This window comes from Lissotriton vulgaris, chromosome 12 (genome assembly GCF_964263255.1).
Source record: "Lissotriton vulgaris chromosome 12, aLisVul1.2, whole genome shotgun sequence".
Lineage (NCBI taxonomy): Eukaryota > Metazoa > Chordata > Amphibia > Caudata > Salamandridae > Lissotriton > Lissotriton vulgaris.
The window spans coordinates 798,795,163-798,812,987 of NC_141700.1; the positions used below are offsets into that span (position 1 = coordinate 798,795,163).

The 17,825-nt window shown below is 51.9% G+C and overlaps 1 protein-coding gene across 1 annotated transcript; it reads left to right on the forward strand.

Annotated features, from left to right (window-relative positions):
* The first annotated feature begins 729 nt into the window (after positions 1–729).
* Positions 730–11,661, forward strand: PFN1 (profilin 1). Its single transcript, XM_086946211.1, has 3 exons — positions 730–1,226; positions 10,102–10,294; positions 11,323–11,661. The coding sequence occupies exons 1-3, from the start codon at positions 1,101–1,103 to the stop codon at positions 11,418–11,420; spliced, it is 417 nt and encodes a 138-aa protein (XP_086802337.1). The 5' UTR covers positions 730–1,100; the 3' UTR covers positions 11,421–11,661.
* The last annotated feature ends 6,164 nt before the right edge of the window (positions 11,662–17,825 follow it).

Genomic DNA, 17,825 nt, shown 5'->3' on the forward strand with positions numbered 1-17,825 from the left:
GTTTCCTAAAGTAGCATATATATTTTATAATTTGCACGTCATGCGTGATTAATTGTACTTAAAGTTAGGTGAATTACTGTTTATATGAATCCGTTATTAATTGTATGTATTTTTTAAAACTGAAACCATAAAAGATTGTATATAAATAAGTAACTTCTGTGTTATTATAATGCACCTTTAAAAATAGGGAACTCGAACAAATACCCGCAAAAGTAAATACATAAGATGCTTTTCCGAATTCGCAAGACTGAGAAATGCATTTATCTTCCCCCATACCCTGCCATGCTATCTACCAAGTAGCATAACATAACCACACAGCAGAAAAGTTTTGAGAAAGTTTTATCAGCCACACCTAAGTATTCTTCCGCCGCAGGCTAGAGAACATATCACTGAAGGGGATTGAAAACGCATCATTCGTGTACATGAGGAAGATACAAATCAGTCTTCGAATATATTTGTATTATCAAGAACATTAGAAGGTGTTTTTCTATTTTATCAATCTATTTGCTTTTGATTAAAAAAAAGAGTGCCGCCTTCAAGGAAGTGGCGGCACGCACAGCGCGGAAGAATGCGTCTCCTTTTCATGCTTTCCCGCGAGCGGGACTCGTCTTCTTCAGCGCCAAACGCAACGAGCGTCATCACGCCCAGCGCGACCCGCCCTTGCTTCTCTTTTTTTGCTCTTCCGGGATTGAACCCTGCATGGGATATGGCGTGTCCGCGGCCTTCTTTGAGTCAGGCGAGGCGTCATCGGCCCGCTCGCCCGTCACCCTTAGGAAAAGCGGTACCTGACCCCAACATGTCCGCCCTGCGCGGGACGTGAGGGCACGTCAGCCCGGCCACGCCCCTCCGCCCTTCTTAAGAAGCCCCGGCGGTTCCTGTAGCTCGTGCCACTTGCTTTGGAACGTTGGGCTCGCGGGCGGCGGAAGACGGAAGTGAAGGGCGGACAGCAGCAGCAGAGTCCGTGGCGCGCGCAGCAGCAACAGAGGCGCGTTGACACTTCCGCATTGCAGCCCCCGCTCCCCCTGCACCCCCAGCGGCAGCACTGAGCCCCCCCCTCCCGCCCCCCTAGCACCAAGGAAGGACCCCCCCGACCCCCGAGGATGAGCGGGTGGCAGAGCTACATCACCAGCCTGGAGGACGACAGCTGCGGGGAGGCGGCCATCGTGGGCTACTGCCCCTTCTCCGTCTGGGCTTGCACGCCCAACAGCACGCTCTGCAAAATCACGGTGAGTGGGGGGCTCTAGGATCCTGGGGGTGAGCGAGGGGGGGTGCAGGGCACTAGCATCCTGGGGGGTGGTGGGGGTGCTCTGCTAAGGAAGGGTGGAGGGCCTCTAGGATCCGGGTGGTGAGCGAGGGGGGGGCAGGGCACTAGCATCCTGGGGGTGGTGGGGGAGCAGGGGGGGCTGCTCTGCTGTGAAGGGCTCTAGGATCCGGGTGGTGAGCGAGAGGGGGTGCAGGGCACTAGCATCCTGGGGGGAGCAGGGGGGGCTGTGGGGTGCTCTGCTAAGGAGGGGTGGGGGGCTCTAGGATCCTGGTGGTGAGCATGGGGGATGCCAGGGAGGGGGTGCCGGGCACTAGCATCAAGGGGCTGGTGGGGAGGACTGTTGAGATGCTCTCCAAGGGGGCTCTAGGGTCCTGGGGGTGGCAGGGCTGTATGACCCTAGGGGGTGGTATGGTTCATGTGTGACGGGGAGGTGCCTGGGTGTGGCCCCCCTGCACACTTCCTGTCCCATGCATGCTTCATAGGCCTGGGCGCTGGTGGGGTGAACCATCTGATGTCCCATGTGCATCTGACAGGCCTAGTTAGAGACCCCATGGATGCAGCCCCCCTCACCGTTTCCTGTCCCATGCATGCTAAGTAAGTGTCTTGATTGGTTAGAGGCAGCCCCTCCCTGTTTCCTGTCCCATGCATGCTTCAGAGGCCTTGGGGCTGACGGGGTGACTATATTGCATCTGACGGGCCTGGTGCGTTTCCTGGGTGGGCGACCCCCCCACATTGGGCCCGTGTGCAGGGTTCCACGCCTGGGTCTATTATCCAAGGGGGGAGGGCTGCCCGCCCTGTCAGTCTTCTCTTCAGTGGTCCGAAGGCTCAGTAAGGCATGGCTTGTAATGCCTGGACTCGCATCGGAGGGGGCTTCTAGGAAAGTGAGTCTTGAAAGTAGGTACTGGACCCCCCAACCTCCGCATGGCCTCAGAGGGCAGCTGATCCCTCTACTTCCTCTTGGGTGTTTTTAAGGGGCCAGTGGCCCTTGGCTCGGGAGTGGGTCCTCCTCCCCGGGCTGGCTTGAAGCTGCAGCGCTCTGGGGCTCTACATTCCCTGCCCAGGATCAGCGGTGATACCTTGTTATCCCCCCTCCCCTTGCAAGGTTGTTGTGATACCTTGTAGCTGCCGGGTACATTGTCTCTTTGCACCCATTTGGGTTGGTGGAATGAAGTTTGCGCAGGATCATCGGTGACACCTGGTTGCGCCGCTGAGCTTGGCCCACTTTGTTGCTGGGGTGGCCTGTCTGCGGCAGAGCCCGCCCCACCCTCCAGCTGGTCTGTGGGTCCTCCCGTGTGGACACTCCCTGTGCCCCCTGGCAGTGACTGAGCCTTCAGTCCGCCCCTCCACCCTGGGATCCCCTCCGTGGCCACCAGAGGGCGCCGCGGCCTCCAGTTCAAGGGCTGAGCTTGCAGTTGGGACCTTGGCCGCCAGATGGCGGTGCCACCGCCTGGCTGAGTGATCCCTGTGGGGGGGCTGAGCTGGCCTCATGGTGCCACCCATCGGTGTCCAAGATCACACATGGCTGCCCCTGCCCGGTGCGTGCAGTCTAGACCCGGCAGAGGCCTCTCTAGGTGCGCCGAGGCCGTGCAGCAGTGGGCGCGCTCCCGGCGCTCCTCACTGCGGCGGTGATCCTCGGCACCAGGTCTCCAGCTCCTGCAGACACGCGGGGCCTCCCACCTGGCCGCCTTGAGTGGGTTTGCAGCCTGGCTGATTGCGCGGCCGATGTCAGCCGGGTGCCTCTAGGCACTGCGTGTCTCCACGCATCCTGTAGGATGGCCTTGCATCAGTCCAAGGCTCCAACGGCTGACTTGTGCCTTCATACCGCCCTGGGGCTCTGCTGCCCCCCTCCCCTCCTTGGAAGGGGCCCGGGGCTCGTTCCTTCTCGCCAAAGCTGCGTCAAGACGCGATCAGTGCAGCTTTATGTGCTGTCTCCAATCAGCTTCATCCTGTAATTCCTGGTCCGCGTGGTCTAGGCCCTTGGTAGGGTTGTCTCCGGGGGGGGGGGCTTATGTCTGCAGCTCGAAGACTATGGGATGCAGTTTTCACATCTCAATTCACCAGTGTTTGTGGTAACTGGAGCGGGGGCCACAGTCCACTCCTGCCAGCCCGATGGCAGGAAGAATGGTGGATCGCTGAAGACTGGACTGTTGGAATGTCGCCTGAGCCATCGTGACCCTCTAGCGCCTTAATCGCCCCTCGGGCGACGAGCTGCGCTATAAATCAGCTTGATGGTGTAGCTGATCATCCCCCCCCCCCCCCCGCGGCTGTACAGAGGGGATGAACAAGTCAAAACTCCACATGCCCAGGCACACTACAGGCAAGCCGCAGGAATGTGCGTCCGCCCGCCGTAGGCGCCCGTGCTGCAGACGCCGGACCAGGGGTGGGTCCAGAGGGGGCAGATGTTGGAGGCAGGCTGCCTGCGCGGTCGCTTCCCCGGGGGTGGGGGCTTTAGTCCATAGTACATTGCTTGGTTCTGGGTCAAGAGCAATGTTTTCTTTATTTGCATGATTTGATTTGATTGGGTTTTCTAGAGCGCATAGCTACCCTAGGGCATCCCAGCGCTAAAAGACCACGGTCCTGAGGGGTAAGGAATAACTAGGGGGGGGCCCCCATCTTTCTATGAAGGCCCCCCTTATCGAAGACCTTTACATGAGTAACTCCAAAAGGTATTGTGTGATACTACATGCCTAGTGCTCGTGGGGTTTCAGCCCGACCTCTTCGTCGATTTGATGATTGCCAGTCGCACTTTTTTCTTGGAAAGAATCGTAAATGTAAATAATTTGTATAGTGCTCACCTATGAGGCTTCAAAGCGCTGAGCCGGGTAAGAACGCAGTTCCCGGAGGGCCACAAACAGAACCTACACAAGGCTGCTCTCGTTCTTAACTTCACTATGGAAACTCGGATTAGAGTTTAAACTCTTAATGAGCCCATTACAGCGTGGGCAGTGCCAGCCCACTCCAGTGCTTGCTCAAATGAGTGAGCGATGGAGCTTTCCCTTGACGTGGTGTTGGACGTCTGCACCAGGGGTACGTTCAAGACCACATGCATTCTTAGCCATGTTGAGGACTTCAGGTCTGGGTTGAGTGAAACCAATGTTTCTAGCCTGTATTTTTAAAAGCGGAAGATACCGAAACTGTTTCTTGTGAATTCCCAAGACATCAGCTGGAGTTTAAAAACCGGTTGAGCCTTCCTAAATGCAGGCATGTTAAGAATTATTTGCAGTATAAAGCTGACTGCGACCTTTGGATCTAATGTTTTAATATATTGCTGCTTAATTTGCTAAATCCCAACGGGCATCACAGGAGCGCATGTTTATCATTCAGAAGTTGAAATACACCATTTTATGACTCCATTTATTCTCAAAACCCAAAATAAATATGGATGAAAATCAATAAGATTGTCAAATCGCTAAACCTAGAAATGTTAACTAAGACAACATGAAGCCCTATAATGTTAATAGATTGGCAGAGGGCCCAGCAAATGTACACTGCTCCGAGCAGATAGAGGTGCCCAGTTGCTTGGATATTGGGTTTGTGGCTGGGACCAGTTTGTCTCCCCTCCCTGCTTGGCCATCTCGAGTCTGCAAACTTCAGTGGTTTATTCGTCGTGCCTCTTGGAGGAATTTAAAGCCCTGTATCAAAGCGATTTCAGGTAACAGTCGGGGTGCAGCTCTGAGCAGAAGCTACGGGGCAGCCTTCATGCTCATGGCTGCTACTCTGTTTAACAGTTTATCCTGGACTGCGCCCTTGTGGGGTCGAGTTCATCACCTGCTGCTGGATGACACGCGTCTGCCCACTGGGCAGGTGGTATGGTGCAACTCGCATGGAACCTCCCAGGCACCCCAGACAGCTCTTGGTTTTGAGGTGCAACCTGCTGGTGATGGACACCACCTTATGTCTGGAGACCATTGAATCTTCACATGCAGCGCTGCAATCATCCCAAACCATTCATCGGGCCTGTTGGGACAGTGAAGCCACGGGCCAATGTACAGTTTGTATTAAAATGCATGCACCCACCTCCTGGGAGTGAGGTTTAGATGACGGACCTCCCCGTCATCCAGCAGATGTCTTACAAGGCCAGGATAGTGTGGACAGGCACATCTAACATTGCACTAAAACTGTCACGCTTGTGCCTGGGGCATTATCTGGAATGCAACAAGCATGGCCCTGCAGTCTTAAATGTATGTACTCTTGGCCACACCTAGTCACTCCCTGCCAGGTTTGTACTTTACCAGCTGTCTGGGGTGTCAACAGCTTCTCAAAACACAGAGTAAGTCTCTTGATGTGTAGGACACATCTCACCCAGGGGGCGTACCCTGGTGCAGGAGTTGGGTTGACAGAGCCAGGGCAGAGACTATTTGCAAAGTGGATCGACAGTATCATGTGAATCGCCCCTGCAGGGGCAAGATGTACCAGGCTTAAGGAGTGTAAATGGCACAGCTCATGGGCATGGTTCTGCACATGCAGGGGGTGAAGGTTTGTGCCAGCTCATGTGGCTGATTATGGGAGCCAGTGCTTGTTTGTATGTGCTCTAGCTCACATGCCCAGTGGAGCTGTCCAGCTGGTGTCTTGCATTTGCTCAGTCACTGGTAGCCAGCTTACTAGCCCAGTAGAGACAATTGGCACACACCAGGATCTGGCGCATGCTCATGGCGCCTGAGGTCTGGTGTCCTAGCATCCTGGGAGAGCTCGAGGGCTCTAGTCCTGTGGGCTGCCTGAACTCAATTCAGCCTAGCGGTGTGTGGCCGGTCATACTGGCTTCCAGGCATAGTAGGGGGGCTTCTGAGGGTTGGCATCCCGCAAGTCCTCAAGCTGGGGCGCTGTACTCTGTGGGCTGCCTGTACTTGGTTCAGCCTGGTTATGACTATTAATGGCTGGGCCAGGCATGAGGTGGGTTGAACCCTCCGCTGGGACTCAAAAAGAGCTGGACTCAAGGCAGGCTGCATCAGTGAGGGCACTCTAGCTTGTGGTCCCTACCCCGTGCTGTTTGACTGCCCTGACACGTGCTGCTGTGCCGGCCATGGCTCTATAGCGGGCCATGACACCTGCAGGGGTCTGTAAACCACGCCTGCAGCTGTTGATACCATGTAGTGGTTGACTGTCGTGGTGCAGTAGTTGAACGGCTGGCTGGCCTGAATGGAGCCTGTACCTGCTGGGACCTCGTCCAGGGTGGCTTGCATGCAGTGATTCAGTTATACAGTGCTCAAATCTCCCTTGCTCCACCCAGGGGTTGAGCAGACCGCACACCCATTTAGTTGATCTACAAATGAAATGGCCTTTTTTCAGGAGATTTTAAAATAGGCCACATTCACACAGGCATAGTCTTGGTGGCAGCTGATTATGATGGTGGTGGGGGCAGGTGTCAACCGCCCCATACCTATGTGCTGGGGACAATCACTGGATCTCAGGTTGTGTGTAGGAATGTAAAGTTGCAACCTATTTTGTAGAGAACTCTGCCCGTTTCCATGAAGAGACCTATGGACGAGACATACAAGCTTAAAGGGAGTGCGGAGCTCTCAATGTGGGCTCAGAAAGAGAACTAGAGGGTCGTTGCAAATCAGCCACGGTACTGTTCTGTATCACCTGGGGTTTGGAAAAGACCCTCATTCATTGCAACAGTTTGAGAAGGTCCAAGGTCCAGGCAGCTCAAAGCCAGTGCCTGGGTGAGTGACCTTTCTGGTCTGTAAAGGTAGCCACTGAAAGGCTTTTATGAAAATACTCAGGAGGCCAACCTGTTCCAGGGATTGGGTTTACATGCTCTTTAATGGACAGGCTTAATCAACTTAAACTTCTAGGTGTGACTAAATTCTTGGAATGGGAGTGCTCCCCAATTCTCCAGGTCACTAGACCAAAAGGAATATGCCTTCCTGAAACCAGTATCAGTCTTGCCGGTCTTCATTTAAAGATGGTGGACATCCATGGGGAAATCTTACTCGTAAATGCCCTGAAATGTAAATTCCTTTAACTTTGTTTTAGGATTGGGTTGAAAGTTGAGTCAACTGCTAATGAGATGTCCCCAAGCCACACTAACGTGGCCCTGAGGTTGTGTGACAAATGTGTGAAAGGGTGGGGCTCAAAGGTGAGCCCTGTGGCACACCCATATCTAGTACATCCACATCTAGTACATCCACAAGATTCTACCACTGATGAGACCCTCAAACCACTTCACTGACACTCTACCTCCCAATTTCTTCAAGCAGATCTTGAGCTCAATACTCCCACTTTGGAGTGAGTGAGATTGCTAACTCCTCCCTGCAAGGCACTATCATGGATTGCTTAATCCAGTCCGGTTTACTTTATCCTAAGAAACAAAAGCAGAGTGAACTAATTTAGACTTCCTATCTTCAATATTTCTACCCTGGCAAATCTCCTTGAAATGTGTTCACAACTCTGTAGGCACCTCAAACAATTGCACATATTAGACACATTTCAATCCAGGTTTTGACCAGGGCACAGCACTAAATCATCTGACAGTCGACAATGCATTAAATGCTGAATCTGAACCAATTTTGTTTCTTTATCCTACTTGACATAAGGTCTGCAGTAGATACAGTTCAGCAAGAACACCTACTAGACCTTCTGGCTAACGGGAAGTCCTTGACTGATGCACACCCTACCTCCATAACGGGACTGAGTTGAGGTTAATTAATCACAATCTCAGACAACTGCAGTCACTTCACATGCCCTGCAGGGTTCCTCACTCTTGCCCACTCTTCTCAAACTGTTCATGGAGCCTCTTAACAGAAATTTTGAGCTCTTCCAATATCCACTTTCACTTTTGGTGCTGCCACCAAAGGGGCGAATTACCAATTGAACATTCGAAGAGAACTCACCTCCCCTCCCCAACGAATTCAAGCATGCAGTGCAAGCCCTAGTTACTCTGCTTGGACGAAGGAAGTGCAACTTTCAGCTGCCCAGATCCAAACTGGCTCCCCTAGGGGCTCGGCTCCATGCTGCTGCCCAGATCCAAACTGGCTCCCCTAGGGGCTCGGCTCCATGCTGCTGCCCAGATCCAAACTGGCTCCCCTAGGGGCTCGGCTCCATGCTGCTGCCCAGATCCAAACTGGCTTCCCTAGGGGCTCGGCTCCATGCTGCTGCCCAGATCCAAACTGGCTCCCCTAGGGGCTCGGCTCCATGCTGCTGCCCAGATCCAAACTGGCTTCCCTAGGGGCTCGGCTCCATGCTGCTGCAAGGCTTGGTACTGCTCAAAGACGCCACATCACTAGAATCCAACTAAAAACTGCCTGCCTGAGACCAAGCACTCTCCTTCACTCCCCTCGGTATCTCGCGCCACCGTTTCCGGTGGATCTGGCCCATCAGGCTCCAGCTCCTTTCTTTGAAACCAGATTCTATACTTAGACCTTGCCACTGCTCTCTGGGGCCCAATAATCATCTGGAACAACTATTTTCCCCCTAAAGTCAAAGCACTCCTTATGCACAAACTTCTTTCATAGAAAGTGATACCTTTCTTCCCTCCATCTCATCCATGACTAATCGCGAGATTTCAGGGTTTTCAAAGTTCATTGGCCGGAGTCTACCCTCGGGTTTCTATCCAGCTAGCCCCTTACCTCTTGAACATTAAATTGTACCCTCCCTCTGTGCCAAGTATAGCCTGGACTTTTCTTACAGAAGTGTTATTGCGATGCTGCTCACATTTGTAATGCGTCCGTATAACCACAAGGGTCAAGTTCACTCAAACTTTCTAATAGTTCTGGCATTGGAACGAGTTACTGAACTGAATAGGTTTGATCATCCATGACTGTTCAGCCAGCCGAATGCCTTGACCCAATACAATCTCCACCCAACTGTTCAAAGATGGTTCTCAGATGCTGTGGGCAGGTCAAGTAGAACCAGCATGGCTGCAAAGCTTGATAGCCCGGGCCTCATTAACACTTCCTGCCTGGGAGGGGTCCAACAATTTCTAAAATAAGTTAGATGTGAACCGCAGTCAAATTCGCCAAGAAAGGGGAGCCGTGACGAGTAACTGTAATTCGCCTTGATACTTAAAACTCTAGCTTGTGCGAGGGATTCTGATCCAGGGTGTTAGTAGTCCTGTTTATTTCAGTTAAATGACACATTTGAAGGGTTCCCAAAGTATTGCAAGAATACCTTTCACAGGGTCAAGACTGATTTGTATATGCATATCGCCAAGTCTAAACTGGGGTGGCCTGATGAGAAAACAAAACGGTGGATTTAGTCCCAGATCTCTGTACTGGGTTGAATGTATGACATTGTTCCGCATTCTGTCCATCTACAGTATCTTTGCAAATGTCAGCCTACATTAATATAGGACTCCCGGTTTTAGTTTTTTTTTAATGTTTCCATCTGTATTTATCCACATTTTGTGTTGTAGTAAAATTTCCAAATTTAACTGATAGACGCCCACACATACTTTGTCTTGCTATTTCAGCTGCCAAATTATATAACCAAACATCCACAGGTAAATGGCATTATACAGCAAATGTATGTTGACACACATTATTTAGTTAAATTGCATTTTTTTTTCCCATGCTGTCTATCTGCTCAGCTGTTGGCATATAGTCACGAGAGGCAGCACAGTGACTTGAAAGAAGCCCAATTTTCTGTATCCACTTTTAAAACCATAAATGCAGCCCGAAAAGACTGGTGTGCACTGCCCTGCATGGTGCAGTCCTAGCAGTATTGAGTGACCATGCTGCTGCTGGCCAGGGCCCAGGCCCAAGCCGGGTGCAGCTCCTGGACCGGCCCACGCACTGGTGGTTCTCTGTGCCCCATACTGCTGCCTCCCTGGGGCATGTTGGTCCCTGCCCTGCCGAGCTGCTGGTTTAATCTAATCCGGTTTCCTCCTGTCCCTTTAGGCTGAAGAGGTCGCCACATTAACGGGAAAGGAGCGCAGTGGGATGTTTATCAATGGGGCCTGCATCGGTGGCCAGAAGTGCTCTCTCATCAGGGACAACTCAGAAGTGGAGAGTGACTACGTCATGGACCTAAAGACGAAGAGCACCGGCGGAGACCCCACAGTCAGCATTGCCATCGGCAGGACACTGACAGGTGAGTGCTGGGCACGCAGCGTAGCTCGCCCCTCCATTTGGGGTGGAAGGCACTCGCCTGCTGCGCTTGGGTTGATGGAAGGGACTGTCTCGCTGTAGAGTCTACTAAAGGCTGAGCACCAGGCCACCGCCTCATGTATCCATCTGATGGAAGGTCCATGCACTGTCATGAGCCTGCTGCACTTGCTTTGACTTTAGACCTTGGAAGATAATGTGCCTAGAAGCGTCAACCTGGTATAGGGTCCCCATTAATCAGTGAATGACCAGAGGGCTTTGTTTCTCAATTAGGCCTGCTGTACCAAAACCTATCCTTGCTGCCAATGGGATGTGACATCCAGTTTTATTGACATGGCATGGGTCAAGTGCCCCTGCTTCTGTTAACATCTGTCTGAAGATGCCCTGCAGCTGGGGTTGTGGGACAGTGGTATAGAGGGGACTTCCTTGGTCTTGTCTGGGCCATCTTTACCTCAACCAAGGAAGCCCCCTCTATACCACTGTCCCACAAGGCAGTTGCATACAGGGATGCATGCTCTGCTCTGCCATGCAGTAAAAGACTTTCCCTGATTTTAAAGTGTGACTGACTCTCCTAGACCCAAGTGCAGCAGTCCGCCTTATGTCTGCTCCATCTGTATATTGGAATAGACTGGAGCACTGTCGCTGCCCTGGAATGATGAGCAGGTGTCTGCCATGTTCAACTGTAGCGAAGCTTGACGCTGTAGCCATGTGTATGGGTCTGTTGGCAATGTAAAGCTTGCATAAAACTCTGCTTTAGAGCAGAACTGTGGGGGCTCGGCCTGGTTTATACTAAAGGCCACTTCTTATTTAAGCCCTGCTTTGCTAGTTTTGCTCTACAAACAATTGAGGTGCTGCTGGTCCATGTCTGAACCTTTTGGCTGCAGCTTCCGGGTCAGACCTGCTCGACCAGTCGGTGTGTAAGATTGTTGGGTGATGTCTCTGAAGTGGTTTGTCTGAATATGCTGGCCTGAAGTTCGGGTTCTTCTTTCTAACCAAATCTCCTTTTCCTTTCAGCTTTGGTGGTTTGTAAGGGTCGCACTGGAGTCCATGGAGGGAAACTGAACGACAAAGCTCACAACATGACAAAGTATCTCCGGGGTATGAACCTCTGAAGTCCCCCAGCTCCCCATGGCGGTACTACTGATGGCACGGTGAACGAATGGCTAATAACTGCCAGCTACCCGAATAGACTGGAATCGTTCCCCGCTTACCTTCACAATCATGGCTTTCTAGCCCAGCCTTTTCCCACTCCACAACCACTTTCTGAATCCCCTTTGCTGCCAATGATCTGGTTACAGATTAAAGGGTCTCAATTTGTATTGAATTATGAGAATTAAAGTCTTCTATACAATGTCTGTGTCTTTAGTCTGGCTGGCACTAGTGTTCAGGCCCCAGTGAATGCTCGTTATGTGGGTCCACGGTCTCCTTTATTTATCTCCAGTGCACCCCTTTCCCAGCTGTTGCCTACATGGTATCTATCTTTGTGAAGGGCAGACTGCTCCAGGTGCTTGAGCTCTGGCCAGACTTTTCATTCCAGGGATGGTGTCTTTCTTTGATCTGTGGCTTCAAAAGTCAAGATGGCTGGGTCTGTAGTCTTACTAAGTGACATGTAGTTCTAGGTTGCTTGAGCAGTTGTTTGTGCCTACACACCTTTCATGGCAAGGATAGAGTTGTGCCACAGCATGGATCGTTTGCTGTCAAACTGCACATTGGCAAGCACTCCAGCTTGAGTAACCATGTCCTCCCCGCCCCTCTCCCATGGTGGTGCTGTTGCAGTAGACTGGGCATACAAATGTAGGTTCTTTTGTGGTGTGTCTTCTGCCTAAAGAAGCAGTCCTAATCCTAATTTTTTAAAACTGATTTTATTAATTTTTCATAACGTGCTCATATGCCGCATGTAATCGTACAGTAAATCTGCAAGATCCATCTGACAGTTGTGATCACAGCATGGCATTGCCTCACATTAGCTTGTCTGGCCCCCCTGCAGGTTCAGCGCAAGGAATGCAGCCTTTCCTGGATCAAGAGTCCTAACTCAGCTGACGTGGTATAGCTCTGCAGGGCTCAATCCAGTTGCTACTTGCTTATACAAGCACTGTTGTCATCCATTCATCAGAACTCAGCCCCACCACTCCTCCCCTCAGACATGCTGCTTTCCCTAACTTAGCACTTACTCATTGTATTTCAATTCCTATGGCAGTAGCACATGTCCCACCTGGGAGGATGCGCCTACTTTAGTGACCCCCCCCCTAACACCACTGCCTGCAGCAGAGGTCTCATGAAGCAAAGGAAGTGCTCATAGCCGGCAGGATCAGTCATCGTCAGGTTTTTAAGCAAATCTTCCATCGCCACCCAGGCTCTGTGTTCCACAATTTGTCATTGTCTGTTCTCTGAGCTAGTTGGAGCCGATGGGTCCCCTCACAGTCCGCCCACTTTATGTCTTGGAGCCAGCGCGCAGCACTGGGGGCCGTGACTGCCTTCCAATGGCTAGTGGTTTCGGGCTTTGCTAGGACTAACCCCAACTCCAGGGACCTACTGGTGGTTTTGTTGGCGGTAGTGTGGGAACCAGTGCAACAGGCACACCCCTGGAGTATGCTGCAGGTATCTTTGTCACCTCTGCCAATTTGGCCAGTACCCCTGGAGCCATGGACAATCCCAGAACATGTGCATAAACATGCGTTTTCAGTCTGCATCGCAGGCAGTGTGGGAGCCAAATTCATAAATGTTGTAAGGAGTGAGGTACGCCAGATGAAAAACTTAGAATTGGATAAGTTGGAATCTCTCATTCCAGGAAAACTTCATGCCTGTACCATTGGCTTTTCCCAGGGTTTAGGCTCTAGAGGCGTTCCCAGGTCAGCCTCCCACTTAGTGCACAATTCCTCTAGGGGAGTCCTCAAGCCCTGCGCCAGTCTTCGATAATCACGTAACTGCCTTTATCTTACCCGCAGAGGTGATCACATATTCGCAAGGGAGGAACACCCGTGGTTCCTCCAGCTCTCTTCCAATGTTTGCGCACAGCAGCTGTCACGCTTGCGAGTATAAGCAAGTCCTGAGCAGGCAGTTTCCATGAGATCTTGAAATGGAAGATGTTTACCATCTTTGTACACATTAGAATTGGGGATCTCTGGTTGGCACAAGTATGCACTTGTGACAAGCAGGGACCCTCTCCTCTAGTCGGGGCAAAGGACTACTCCTGGAAATAACTCCTGCTCACCCTCTTGGCGCCATGTCGCAAGCATACCAGGTTAATCCCTAGAGTACCACACAGACAAGACTGGTTGTAAAAATATCCATTTTATATAAATACTAGCAGCCCGCCCCAGTGTTGCCTGGGGCAGAAGGGGGTTGGGGGCTGCATTTTTACCCCGGGGCAGAAGGTGGCTGGGGCAGCATGTTGTCGAGCGGTGCACCCGCCGACTCCCTCTCGCCCGCCCCGCCTCCCGCCCGGACTCCAGCAACATCATATTTAAGTTCAGTAGCGGCCTGCGCGGTACACCCGCCGCCTCCCTCCCGCCTCCCGCCTGGACTCCAGCAACATCATATTTAAGTTCAGTAGCAGCCCGCGCGGTACACCCGCCGACTCCCTCCCGCCCCAGCAACACCTCCAGCAACGTACCTCTCACTGCTCTTCCGCTTCCCGCCGCTCCTCCCTGCGCTGCCACTGCTCCTCGCCGCTCCGCAGCTCCTACCGGCGCTGTTGTCCTCCGCTCTTCCTGGTTCTGGTGAACGCCGCTCCTCCCCTCACGCAGACGTCTCTCATGTCTGGTCTTCCTGGTTCTGGTGAACGCCGCTCCTCCCCTCACGCAGACGTCGCTCATGTCGTCTGGTCTTCCTGGTTCTGGTGAACGCCGCTACTCCCCTCACGCAGACGTCACGGCCGGCGCTAGTTGCAAGGGACTACTTTTTTAAATTTATTAATATTTTAAACAACTTTTTTTATGTAGCCTATGTCCTTCTGCTTGCCCTGAGGTTTTCTAAGATGTCTTGGGTGTGTAGATTAGCGCTGTGGTTCCCGAGATTACCTTGCCCAAAGGTGCAAGTTCTCTCTTTATAATAGTAGTATAGATACAGTGATAGCGCTGCTGAATGGTAAGCTCCCATACGTTTTTAGCTGTCAGCTTCTAGCACTTTTTGCCCTCTGTTGGTTATTATACATATAGGTGATGCTGCTGAATGGTGGAAACCCTACCCCTCCACTTACAGCACCTGTAAACCTCTGTTTATTGCACATATAGGTGATAGCGCTGCTGAATGGTAACTGCCCTTATTTCTAAGCTCAAAAAACATGTAGCCCTCTGTTGTTTATTGCACACATAGGTGACAGCGCAACTGAATAAGCACCCTTACATTTCAGCTTACAGCACCTGTAGACCGCTGTTTATTGCACATATAGGTCATAGCACTGCTGAATGGCAAGCTCCCTTACGTCTCCGCTTGCAGCACCTGTGGCCCTCTGTTCTTTATTGAGCATACAGTGATAGCGCTGCTGCATGGTAAGCACTCTCAGCTGGCAGCACCTTTAGCCTTCTTTTATTTATTGTGCATACAGGATAGCGCTGCTGAATGGTAAGCACCCTCACCTGTCAGATGGCAGCACATGTAGCCCTCTGTTCTTTATTGCGCATATAGTGACAGCACTGGTGCCTTGTGTAGGATAATTGGGTGTAAAAGTAGCAAGTAGATTCCCCAGGACCACGAGTCCCTTTACCCTGGTGAACATGCTTTAAGGATATGTAAAGAAAGGTGCACCGGTGTGCCAGGCTGGTTACCGAGTGCCCGTTCTGCCAGCCTTGCACGGGCCCAGCTCAGGAGCGCAGTCCACCCCTGCCCTGGTGTAAACTGTTACTGCAAACAGTGAACACATTAAACCGCGTAAACTAGGCTTACCTGCTCCGAGAGAGGAGGTGGGCGGATTATAGGTGGTAATTTCCCAGCTGGAATCCACAACTACTTAACACTAAAGACGCTCCTGCTGCCGCCGCAGACACGGAACAGAATCGCCGAAACAGCGACCCCCTTCGCCGCAACTCTAAACCAGCAAACAAACTTCTCTGCCGCCATTCACGGCGAGGGAGAGAGGCCACGCCCACTTTGAGGCCACGCCCACCCGCCCTTTTTCCTACACATTAAAGATGTGCAACTACCGGGCGCGCCGAAGGCGCGCCAAAGGCAAGCCCGTCTGGGCCCAGACGGCCCCAGGCCCCGTCACTATGCTGGGTAGCCCTCAGGTTCGAGTAATGTATACAGCGGATACATTACGCGACTTACGACCTAAGAACATCCTTGCCTGCCACCACACGCTTACTGCAGGTAAGGCATTCTCGACCTGTCCACGATGCAATCCGACCCCCACCCTGAAATCAACCACTCTTGCTTTGAAACTAGGACTTCTTAACTGCCGCTCCCTCCCCAAACATGCTACCGAAATGAACCTCCTGATCCAGAACCAGGAGCTTGACCTACTGTTCATAACAGAAACATGGCTCTCAGACAACACCGACTCGGATGTTGTTGCGGCCCTCCCCACCGGGTATATCTGCCAAGCTCTAAATAGACCTAGAGGGAGAGGAGGCGGGGTAGCTATAATCCTAGGGAACAATTTACCTGTCGGATGACCAACGCTGGTATTGAGGATTGCGAGAGCGGCCAATTCTCCATCCAAATCTCCCCAGCTCTTACCCTGGCAGGGCTTCTGATTTACCGCCCCCCAGGGGCCCCGGGTAATTTTATCAACGCTGTATTCGAATCCGTTTCACAACTAGCTTCTTCCACCCCCAACTTCCTTATACTAGGTGACTTGAACGTCCATTTCCTGGACCCCACGGATCAAGCAGCATCGGACATTAGACACGATTTAACATCTTTAGAGATTCGTCTAGTGAATAACGAGCCTACCCATGAGAAGGGCCACCTATTGGATCCGATCCTTACCAACATAGCAACAATGACCACTAACCTACCTGTGACCCTACCATGGACGGACCACTTTCTGGTCCCCTTTTCCTGGGAAATCCCCACACCCACTCACTCAATCCCTAAAACCCAGGTGACCGACAATGGCGCAAACTATCACCTGAGATTTGGGCTGACTCTCTTGCAGAGTCCATCCCTGAGCTCTCCTCTGACTCCAATACAGCTGACAAACAATTCAGCGATTGGATCACTTCCTCCCTGGATACGTTGCTTCCGAAAACTACCACCTTCAAACAACCTAAAAGAATACCCCCCGCTTTATGGTACACCCCAGAGCTCAAAGCTCTGCGTCAAGAGTGTAAAAAAACCGAACGCTCCTGGAGACGCGACAAAACAGGAACCAATAAGAACATCTACTCTATTTCTCTTCTGACCTATAAAACCGCTATTCGTAAAACCAAAAGCGTGTTTTTTCAGGAGAGAATAGAGAAAGCGGGATGCTCTAGTAAGGAAGCGTACCCCATCCTTAAAGAGCTTTCAAAACCCCCAGGACAAGGACTAGGACCTACTTCCGATCCTAAAGTCGACCTGGAGAAATGCCAGCAACTGGCCAACTTCTTCCACGATAAAATCCGACTAATTCTGGAATCTATCCCCCCTCTAGTCCTGAGGAAGAAATCGCTCTCCCACACCTCCACCTGTCTGTCCACGTGGGGCCAGGTCACGGTAGACGAGGTGCGAAATACGTTCAACTCCATGAAGAGCGGCTCCCCTAGTGACCCTGCTCCTCTCCGCATCCTTAAAGAGGTAGCCCCTACTATCATCCCCTCCCTTACCCATCTGATTAATACCTCACTCCAACAAGGAGTTGTACCCTCAAGCTGGAAGAAGGCTGTGGTAAAAGCCCTACTGAAGAAACCTACGCTCGACCCGGAGAACCTGGCTAATTACAGGCCCATCTCCCTACTCCCAAGAGTTAGCAAGATCGCAGAAAAGTTGGTCAACAGGAAACTCTCGCAGTTCCTAGAGGCCAATAACAAATTAAAAAGCTCCCAGACGGGCTTCCGACCAGGACAGGGCACGGACATCGCCCTTCTGGCTGCGGTAGAGGAGGCCAGAGCACTATTGGATGGGGGAGGATCAGTGGCAGTGATCCTCCTCGACCTTAGTGCGGCGTTCGATACCGTAGACCACCAACTCCTCATCGAAAGATTGGCTAGAGTTGGAGTGGAAGGTACAGCCTTATCCTGGCTTTCATCTTTCCTGGCCCAACGGTCTTACCAGATTTGGGAAAAGAACGCCCGCTCCTCCGAAATGCCCCTCCAATGTGGTGTGCCTCAGGGCTCTTCCCTGAGCCCTACATTATTTAATATCTATATGTCCACATTGGAGGAGGTTATCACCCCTTTCGGAGTGAGCGTCGTCAGCTACGCCGACGACACACAACTAGTGGTGACTCTGTCCCATCCCAAACAACAGAAAGCTGATATCTTCAACTGCCTTACGCAGGTCCATCGTTGGATGAACAGATCAGCCCTAAAGCTAAATGGGACAAAAACCGAGGTCCTTATACTTGGCCCGAAAGGAACCTCACTTCCCCTGGACAG

What these genes read in the sequence shown, in the direction of transcription:
- PFN1 (XM_086946211.1), top strand. Translation starts at nt 1,101, where the DNA reads ATGAGCGGGTGGCAGAGCTACATCACCAGCCTGGAGGACGACAGCTGC. An exon ending in GCACGCTCTGCAAAATCACG is followed by an intron (nt 1,227 to 10,101) that starts GTGAGTGGGGGG and finishes CTGTCCCTTTAG; the next exon opens with GCTGAAGAGGTCGCCACATT. An exon ending in CATCGGCAGGACACTGACAG is followed by an intron (nt 10,295 to 11,322) that starts GTGAGTGCTGGG and finishes TTTTCCTTTCAG; the next exon opens with CTTTGGTGGTTTGTAAGGGT.